Here is a 10,788-nt window from a genome sequence, read left to right as displayed (position 1 = left end):
CAAAAAAAAAAAAAAAAAAAAAAAAAAAAAAAAGAAAAAATGTTTCAAATCTGACCAATATGCAACATAAGGATAGACAATAATTTTTAAGTCTTCCCTTTTTATATTCTCATACAATCATGAGCAATGCTGGATCCTACTGTACAGGAAACAACTATTTTCCTGCCCAGATACTGCAACAATTATAAGAAGTTTATGGTAACCCAAATGACACAGGGACCAGTCATCCACGTGCTCGGAGGCAGCTTACTGGGTTTCCACTGGAAAGGAGGGCAATTTAGTATTAATGCACTGATGGCTGAAGACAGAAACACTAAAGCAGGCCAAGACAAATACTCTGACAACAATAGATGAGGGGACAAAACAAAATCCCCCATAAACCAGATAGACCAGCAAAAGGGGTAGAATTCACCTATGACTTCTGCTTCAGTCTAGACAAATTTGAACTTATAGAGAAATTCGAGCCAAAGACTATTTCTGAAACCATCAAAAGCTACAGGAAGCAACAAGTAATCAAGTCACTTAATAACATTTACTGAACACCTCTATGTTGTACAAGGCATTCATTCAATATATAAAAACCAAAATAGTTAAGTATGGAATATCAAAAGTAATCTTTATAGAAATAGAAAGGCATCCAAGTTAGATGTTATGTTAGGGTTATGGACTCTTCTTACTCCTTTTCTCTTCACTGATTTACCATATGAATTATGTAATAATATCTGTTATATTTCTTCATCTTTAAAATGTAATGGTCTCCAAATTCAATGTCTCACCAAAAAAAAAAAAAAGATAAATATGTGAGGTGATGGATATGTTAATTAACTAGATGACAAAAATCCTTTCACAATGTATAGATCAAATTCATCATGATGCACACTTTAAATGTATTATAATTTTATTTACCAATTATACCTCAACAAAGTTGGAAAAAAAAAAAAAGCAATGGTCTCCTAAATGACTAAGTCTCCTACTACAACAGCAGTAGACATTTTATCCCTGCTGTGCACCAATCTGTCCTTTCATTTACAGTTGTTGAGACACTGTACTAAGATATTTTTCTATATGTAACTTTTTCAGAGAGCTTTGTCACTATCCTACCAACATTTGGGATAATGTATCTAGACCTGAGATCAATTCAACAAGGGAATGAATAATTTAGTCTATGACCTTGGGCGTGACACCCTACAACATACCTAATGTGGCCAATTATTAGAAAAAACAATGGTTTAATCAACACATTACCTCTTGCAACAGTGGACAACTAAACTGGTTCACGTGCTAAGTCAGGAAATGGGACAGACCAGACAGGGTCAAAGGGCTATGCTTCTCCTCTGTCCAACTGAGACATCACTATGGTTCTAGTCTTTCTGGTTCCACTTTAATCCTTGTCTACAAAAATTTGGCCTCAGACTGAGGCAGTGGACAATTTTAGCCCCATATCCATCTCACTTAGGCAGCCACCTCAACTACCTAGAATTCCTGTTCAAAACAGTCAACAAAAATACTTCTAAGAGTAATCAAAAGAAGAGACACATAGGAATAGTCTTTCATAGAAAAGTTTTCCAGCATTCAAAAAATGTTTATAAATGTAAAGTTCCTCAAGCCCTGAATCAAAAACTACTTATTTTCATTTTAAACATAATTCCAACTATTTTAGTCTGGTTTCTCAGTCCAACAGAAAAATATTGTGGAGGCAGACACAGAGACATGACTATCTGAAATTCTTGACAAAGAAACTAGGTATAGGGACTTACCTGGTGGCACGGTGGTTAAGAATCCGCCTGCCAATGCAGGGGACACGGGTTTGAGCCCTGGGCCGGGGAGATCCCACGTGCCGCAGAGCAGCTAAGCCCTAGCACCACAACTACTGAGCCTGCGCTCTACAGCCCGCGAGCCACAAGTACTGAAGCCTGCACGCCTAGAGCCCGTGATCTGCAACAAGAAGCCACCGCAATGAGAAGCCCACGCACCGCAACGAAGAGTAGCCCCACTCGCCGCAACTAGAGAAAGCCCGCGTGCAGCAACGAAGACCCAACGCAGCCAAAAATAAATAAATTTATTTAAAAAAAAAAACTAAGTATAATGTATTTACTCTGTCTTTAATTGCATTAATAAAATTAACTAAACAATGTGGAAAATAAGCCATGGAGTTCAACAAGGCAAAAGACTACCAGGAAAAAGGACACTAAAACAAAGAGGTGAAAATTACGCTTTTCAGAAAATGTCATTATAATACTAGTAAAAATAAACTTTGACAAATATATCTTCAAGAAGAAAAATATTAGTAAACTTAATAAATTATTAAAATTATAGTTTAAAAGTGTAACAAAATAATCCAAGACCCTCTTCCCAAGGCAAATACTGGGCAAAAGAAAAAAAAAATTCCCAAATGAAGGTAGAGTACCTTGACTACTCTTAGTCATAACAATACAACTTAAGCTACTTAAGAAAAAATATTTACCCATTTCTAGCTGCCAAATGAAGGGGTGTACAGCCTGAAATATCTTGATAGTTAGGATTTGCTCCTTTCTTTAAAAGCAGAACCAAGCATTCCACCGATCCACAACTAAAACAATATTAAAAACAGTTCAGACACATTTAACAAACAGCCATAGTTGACATAGCTTAATTAAAAAACAAAAAGCCCTATTAAACACATTATTTTGGGGGTCCATATTGACCTACAATTTAACTCCTGTCACAAATAGTAAATATCCTCTACTTTCAAGATGGTACATTCTACTGCAAAAGCTATTAAGTATTTGAGAAGTTCATATAAAGCGAAATAAAGTATTAGCACATAAAAGAAACCATACAGTACTCTCAACTTTTGGCTTTCCAGAATCCAAATTTATATTGAAAAATCAATTTTATTTAGGTAGAGTAATCTCAACCTAAATCCTAAAGGGTGATGAGATATCAACAAATTGATTAGCTACACACTGGAATATTATGAATAAAAATCATTCCCACAGCTAAGTAAAAAATATAAAGCCAACAACTTCACATGCAATTAGCATATAAAATCTTATATTGGTGGGATAAAAGTAAAATTTTGGTGAATGTACCCTCTTAAGTATATCCAGGAAAGATAATCCCCGTGCCTAATCTCCTCTAATCTGATCTAGAGCAAGTTAAAACATCAGATATAAGACTTGAGTCCAATCCCAAGATTAACAATCTATCTAGTGAAAGAATGTAAGCATAGCACACTATGCCCTCGACAAAACAAAGAACCACTCAGCTGTCTGTTCTCATCTCTCTCCATAACTACTAAGGAACACACTGATTCAAAGCTTACTGATCATTACTCTAGACCAAAATTTAATCCAAAATGTCTTAAGTCTTACTTTGCTGCAATGTGAAGCAAGCTTCTTTTCACACGTCCAAATGCATAATTGACATCAAACTTTGAATTTGATAGTAGTTCAGAAACAGACCTATGCCAAAAGAAAATTGAGTCAAGGTTAAAAAAAAAAGTTTTTAAAAACATAGTAACTCAAGTTAATAGCTGTTTAGTGTTACTCTTACCAATTATTCAAAAGGTTTTGTCCCACGTCAGCCAAAAAACAAGGCACTACTCTCTAAGCGTAGCACAGCAGCCAGTGCAGCATCATCCAGAAACCAACTGCCCTCACCTATAAACTGGTGCTGAAGGGTTCCTCGTCTGCCGCTCTGACTATGTCACCTGCTCTGAGGACACCTAAGTTGGCTTCAGCTCCCACTAGATTCTTGAGAAGCAAAGAGAGTAGGACTGGCTGCTCCCCCTGCAGAAAGTTGAGCCTATCTATATTAATTTTGGTCAAATAAGAAAAATCAGACAAAAACATGCTTTAATTATATCAGACAGGAGTTCAAAGCAAAAAAATCATTTATATTTTAAACATGTTTCAAAATACAGTGTCTCTTTACTTTCTCCTCATAATACCAAACTACCCAATGGCTAACCACAGCAGAGCTGTCTGTTACAGCTCTCTCATCACACAGCCAGACAACCACACCTCACGTGCGCCCTGTAAAAGAAATGTCGACACTACCTCAATAGAAAGAACATCAAAGTAGTAGAATATTAGGGAATAACTTGTCCATCAGCCCTAACTTTTTGCTATAAAGATCAGTAGTGACCTCTAACAGAAACCATCATAATGTTTCTTTCACTGTCAGTGACCAAGCAAATACTTGTTTTAAGTTCTGACTATGCATTTAGAAAATTTCTTATCATAGAATTTTACAGTTGATATGGATCTTAGAAAATCTTGTTTCTTATTTCACAGACAGAAAATTATAATAGAGGTTAAATAACTTGCCGCAGGACAAAACCTATGTCCAAACTCTATGGTGTGTTTGTGTGTGTATGTGTGTACGCAACATTTAGGTAAATTTATATTCTTAAAAAATATAAATTTGTGGAAAAAATATATAAATTTGTAAATAGGCACTCACCTGTGTTGATCAGCCATAACCATTGGCATTAATGTATAAACAGCAGTTTCATTATCTAAGTGTTAAAAAAAAAAAAGAAAAGGAATTAATTTATCTCCTACTTTTTCCAAAGGGTGATACTTATGACTACTTCAGAGTTTTCTTAACTCTAAATAAAAAGCTAGGAGAAGAGGTGGAAGAAGATTATGGATAGTGAAAAACACCAGAGGTATTGCAAGATTTGCAATAATGCACAATGTTTCATCATACTTACAAGTACTTGGAGGAATGTTAAGTATATATGAATATCAAAGATAAATATGCTAAAATTATTTTAAAATATTACATATACATAGTATTTGCTCCTTGTCAATAACACAAGAAATTTTTATGAAACAGCATTAAAGTCTTATTTTTACTTACCTCACATTTTCATTTATTATCTTTTATAAATTCACAGAAATATGATCCAAAAGAAGTTAAAAGTCAATAACATCTATGATCTCATGCGATACTTATATAAATTTCAGATAGCGTTTGAATTTTTTTTTTTGATGTGGACCATTTTTAAAGTCTTTATTGAATTTGTTACAATATTGCTTCTGTTTTATGTTTTGGTTTTTCTGGCTACGAGGCATGTGGGATCCTAGCTCCCTGACCAGGGATCAAACCTGCATCAGCTTTGGAAGGCGAGGTCTTAACCACCGGACTGCCAGGAAAGTCCCTGAATTTACTTTTATGTATTACTAATGGTCATTCCTCAATTCAATGCATATTAGAGCTTTACGTTTTTTAATAAGTTACTTACAGAGAAGTAACACTGACAAGTCCCATTTAGCCCTTAAAAAGTTAATAGCAGTACTAAAATTTATGAGTAAAAGTTTGAGAAAAAGGATATTTGCATAGTATCAACGTATTTCCCCCACAGTGAACTTACAGTGGAGAACCCAGCAGATTATCACCTTAATCATCTGATAAAGGGTAACATCACCAGAAATAATACATATCAATATATTGTAGCCCTTGAGTTTCCACTGAGAAGGGCACATCACTTTTGTAGTATTCTTGCCAAAAATCTGTAACTTTAATCTACTCATGGGAAAACATCAGACAAACCCAAATTAAGGGGAATTCCACAAAATACCTGATCAGTCCTCTTAATCAAGACCATTAAAGTCAAGGAAAAACTGAAGAAATATCACAGTTCAGGGGAGGTTAAGGAAACATGACAACTAAATGCAATGTGGTATCCTCAATTGGATCCTTATATAGAAAAAAGACATTAGTGGGAAAACTCATGAAATTCTAATAAAAGTCTGGAATGTGGCTAACAGTATTACACCAATATTAACTCCTTAATTTTTTTTTTTTAACTCCTTAATTTTGATCACTGTTCTTTGGTTGTATAAGATGTAAACATGAGGGGAAGCTGAGTGAAGGGTATACAGGAACTGTTTATGCAACTTTTCTGTGAGTCTAAAATTACTTAAAAATGGAAAGTTAAAAAGAAAAAGAAAAAATAGGGGGAACTGTTATCATTAAAAGATTCTTAAGAGATGAGTCAACCAAATGTAATGTGTGGACCTGACTGGATACTGATTCAAACAAACCAACTGTAAGTGAATATTTCTGAGGAGAAAACTGAACATGGACTGGGTATTTGATGAGAATTAAAATTACTGTTACTTGTGTTGGCTCTAATAATGGTATTGTGATTATGTTTGAAAAAACATTATATATGTAGAAATATATCCGGAAGTATTTAGAGGAAGAGAAAAAAAGTTACCATTTCTTCACATTTTTGTTCATTATTTTACTATTTTTGAATGTATACATGAAGAGCAATTTAGTCCTTGTCAACATTCACAAGTACAGTATGCAGATGCAACAACTCTTTCAGTATAATTCAATAACCAAAGAATCCTACTAATAACAGCCAACATGTTTTAAATTATTACCTTAAAGGCACTGTTCTAAACACTTCACATGCATATGCATCATCTCTTTTATCTTCACAGCCACCTTATGAAGTAGGTACTAGTATTATCCCTATTTTACAAATCAGAAAGCTGAAGCACTAAGTAATAAGCCGTGTGATGGTGGCATTAAATGGCTAAACTGGAATTCAAAGCTGGCTGATTCCAAAGCCCCCACAAGAAAAATCTTCCACTGCCCCCAGTATACACTATATAAATAGCCAAAAGGTCTACAATACTATTCTTTTTTTTTTTTTTTTTGCGGTACGCGGGCCTCTCACCGCTGTGGCCTCTCCCGCTGCGGAGCACAGGCTCCGGACGCGCAGGCTCAGCGGCCATGGCTCACGGGCCCAGCCGCTCCGCGGCATCCTCCCGGACCGGGGCAATAACCCGTGTCCCCCGCATCGGCAGGCGGACTCTCAACCACTGCGCCACCAGGGAAGACCTACAATACTATTCTTAACATGTACAATACAGTCTAACTTGTTTTATTCTCGTCCATCTCAATTTTTTCAAAATGCTGACTGAAACCACTCAATTATTCTCATTATCTAACAGTGAGTCACCAAAAGGAGTTGAAAAACACTTCACTAAGCCTCCCTCAGCATGGCAACATTCTTTCTCTCTCATATAATACACGCCCCAATAAAAATCTGAACTTTTAAACCATGACAATTTCAATTAAGTCACTCCATAATAAACAAAGTCATAAACAGGAAATACCCTTATTTGTGAATTTAAACTTATAAATCAAGATAGTACATACTTTTAAGTGAGCACCATAAGGTTCGCATGGGTTTTACTTATAGGGTGTTCATTTAGATAAAATTTAGAGGTAGATCTTGTTTTTTAAGTAGTATCTAACCTTATTAAATAATAGCTCACATACGCTAAAAGGTACGAAGACACAAATATAACCACAACTATGATGCTAGAAGGAGACTATCCAGGAAATACTATACTAAGAAAGTACTGAATAAAATTTGCTGTCAGGTGCTTCCTTCTCCACACTCATGAAGAAATCTTGAGAACTAGGGATGTAACAAAAGTTTTCAGAGTGATAAGAAAAGTTTAATCAATCTCTCACTTTATCAGATATGTTGGCCATTTTTATTAATAACATTTCAGAACTCAGCAACTAAAAGGAAAACCTCAAAGAACAGGAAGCTCAGATTCACTATGCTATATTCAATGTCTCATCAAACCATAAAATGGGAGAGATTTTTTAAAAAATTGATAACTATCCTAATCATTATTCAAATATATGCTCAAATGGGCTCAAGTTCTATTATTTTATTAAACAAATTACATTCACTGTAAATGCAGTAGTTTAAGATTACTTTTTCCACATAAATGAATAATATAAGCCAACTTTTTACAGTCCACAGAGAATCTATATCCCTAAAATAATTGTTTTCCTTTCACTTCCTGTCTCACAAGAATATTCCTGTTAGCCCTGCCTAAGATGACTCAACAACCTGCACTCCATTACTTAGAGGGAATACTCAGGTTTTCATCATCCCAAGGAAACATAAATATGTTTTCCCAGAATTCAATTCAATAAATAAAATATCTGCAGGTTAATCCTATGCAACAAAGTTAATTTTAGAGTGAGGGCTGATTAAAAACTTTCCAACCTTAATAATTAGCTCCAATCAAGTGCTTATTAATCACTGAAGTCTAACAAGGCAAGATAAACATCTGATTATTTCCTAAAGTTAGACAGATCTCAGAACTTCTGTTCAGCCCTTAAAATGAAAGCACAACAATCTAAATTTTTATAATTAGAATGTAACACACACACACACACACACACACACACACATTTGAAAGGGCCAATCTCAGAGAATTCAAAAACATTCATCTTAGGGACAAAGATAAATTAAAAGGACAGGATGAGCAAACTCACTATAATCAAAGAAAAACAAATGTAAGCAACATGGGAAAAAGTTTTATTTTTAATTACTCTAGTTTCCAGGGACTCTCAGACTGTGGGTGGAACTTTCTTTTCCAAAGAGTTAGTTGAGAGGTTGATACTCAGTCTTAAAAATGCTGATATAATTAGATCTATACTCTTCTATGTAATAATCCTAAGGAAACATTTATAAAGGCAGACTGAGATTTAAAAATGTACAAACCTGTTCCTCATAAAATCTATTATAAAAACAATAATTAGATTCAATATTTGTTACCTATTAACCTACAAAATAAACCTACATTAAATCCTACAAAATAATTAAGCATTTAAAGATATAATAAATGTTGTATGTTTTCTAAAAGCAAAATAAAAGACTATATGCAGTATGATCTTAGTTTCAGTAGAAAAAGAGAAAAAATAATAATAGAAGGAAATAAAGAAAATACTAACATTGTTTATCACTGGGTGTGAAATGACAGATTATTTTATTTTTCTTTCTTTTCAAAATGTTCCACAATGAAAACACATTACTTTTAAAACAAGAAACATTATCAAAGTCTTCTAAGTCACATTTACGTTAAAAAAAAAAACGGGATTTAAACTGAGCAATACAAATACCGTGTAAATGAAACTACACACGCAGCAGAGGATACCAATAATTTGACTGCGGAAAATGAGTGAGATCAGCACTTAAGAAATGGACTCAAAGGTGGAAGGTGGAAAGAAAACAGAGAAAGAAAACGTTGAAGTCAAAAGTCTTGTTCCTAAAATCAGGATCATTTTCAGTCTCTTACTTTACACTAGCAAGGTACCAAGTACAAAATTATCTTTTGAGAAACAGTCGCCACAAATCATCCTGTTCTGAATCATAAGTAGAGACTAGGGAAAATTTTTTTCAGAAAAATTATCCTCAGGTCTCCAGTCCCACATTTCTTTTATGGCTCTCGCCCAAGTTCTCCTTCACTAACCTTACAGATCACCTCCCCAGCAGCAATTCAAATAAATTTTTTTAAAAAATGATATAAGATAAACTAATGCAATGCATTTAAAAAAAAAATCACCAGACTTAACTCCTACTCTTTCTCTCAGTTGGGCATACAGAATCCAGCCTCTTAGAGACAGCACTGCGCTCTCCCACTACCACTAAACCATCTGAATTCATGAGGCTGCAAACAAAACGGCTTTCTTTCTCATCTCTTTTATTACTAGTGTTTTACCTATTCTGAAGAAATCCTGGCACACTGAACTAAAATTCCTAAACGACAGGGCTCATGCCTTACTCCTCTCCGTAGAAGCGCCCCAGCCCCCTCCGTCTGATGAATAAATGAAGGCAGACATGCATATTAAAGTAAAGTGTATATATGTAAACACACACAGTACTTCAAGTACATGTTTGATATTTGACACCCTTTTATTTATTGTCAAAATACAACAGTGCTCTACATTTAGAAAAAGAAAAGAATGCTTAATTCCCCTCAGCAGCTTAAAGTAAACAATACTACTTGGGGAGCATCTCTCTAGCCCCAGCAGGCAGAGACTGTAAAATGGCCCACAACTGTGATGTTTTCTGAATCCGGATCTCCGCCCTCCGGGTGGTATTTCTGCTCCTTCGCCAAAACCCCTAATCGATAGTCTGGAGAGACTTGGGTCTATCCTGCTTCTTCTAGCAGCAGAACCTTCACAGCCCGGACCCCTCCCCCAAACTCCCACCTGCCCCGGGCGGGAGCGGCGGGCGAGGGGTAGCAGGAGGTCCCAGCCCGGCCCCTGCCAAGGAAAGTAAATGTGGGCGTTTGTTCAGCTTTTGGTTAGTTTTCCCAGCCGGGCCTCCCCGCGCCCCTAGCCCGCGGCCAGCTCACCGTCCGGCAGCTCTACGGTGCGCGCGCGGCGCAGCGAGCGTGTCAGGCGATTGAGCTGCTCCATCGCTCTCTCCATCCTCGGCGCGCCCTAGGCGCTACCCCTGCCGCGCCCGCGGCCTCCGCGCCCAGCGCCCTACATCCCGCCCCGCGCCCGTCCCGCGGGCGGAGGCGGCGGTTCGCCCGGGCCAGCGCCCGGGACTACGGGGGCCGTTAAGGACTGCGTCCTCCGTCCGGGGGCCGGGAGCTGTCGGACAGACCACCGAGTGGACACCCGCGGCCGGAGACGCCGCTCTGGCCCTTCCTGCCGCCGCCACCGCCTCTTCCCTCCCGGACTCGCACAGCCTTCTGGGAGCGGTAGTTCCGAGCCGCGCGCCCGGGGCGGAGCCACGCTGGGTGCGCCCGTGACTCCGCGCCCCTGCCATGCAGACGCCTGGGTAGGGCGGTGTGTGCGGGAAGCTGCGCGCAGGCTTGCGGAGGGACTTATTGGGTGTCCCCACGAGCCCCTTCTCCTGCACCGCAAAGCTGTACGAGAGCAGCTCCCTTCAATTCTGTCACTCCCCCCTATATAGACGATTGGGGATTTGCACGGTTGTTCTTAAATCCATCGTCAATC

General features: G+C 37.5%; 1 protein-coding gene across 4 annotated transcripts in view; it reads right to left on the bottom strand.

Moving 5' to 3' along the window:
* HACE1 (HECT domain and ankyrin repeat containing E3 ubiquitin protein ligase 1) overlaps positions 1-10,494 on the bottom strand; it is a 94,531-nt gene extending 84,037 nt beyond the window's left edge. Inside the window, exons 1-4 of one of the 4 annotated variants that reach the window (XM_027089657.1) lie at positions 10,176-10,494; positions 4,447-4,501; positions 3,354-3,443; positions 2,465-2,569 (exon numbers count right to left, since the gene is read on the bottom strand). In XM_027089657.1, coding sequence (XP_026945458.1) covers positions 2,465-2,569; positions 3,354-3,443; positions 4,447-4,501; positions 10,176-10,251 — 326 coding nt within the window. In that variant the 5' untranslated portion in view covers positions 10,252-10,494. Of the gene's footprint in view, positions 1-2,464; positions 2,570-3,353; positions 3,444-4,446; positions 4,502-10,175 lie in introns of those variants that run through there. The other 3 variants (XM_027089650.1, XM_027089644.1, XM_027089668.1) reach the window with 3 other exon arrangements.
* Between the last annotated feature and the right edge of the window lie 294 nt (positions 10,495-10,788).

Source organism: Aethalodelphis obliquidens, unplaced genomic scaffold, assembly GCF_003676395.1.
Source record: "Aethalodelphis obliquidens isolate GAN/ISIS:26980383/991018 unplaced genomic scaffold, ASM367639v1 scaffold3, whole genome shotgun sequence".
Classification (NCBI taxonomy): Eukaryota; Metazoa; Chordata; class Mammalia; order Artiodactyla; family Delphinidae; genus Aethalodelphis; species Aethalodelphis obliquidens.
This window is presented reverse-complemented; position numbering and strand designations above follow the sequence as displayed.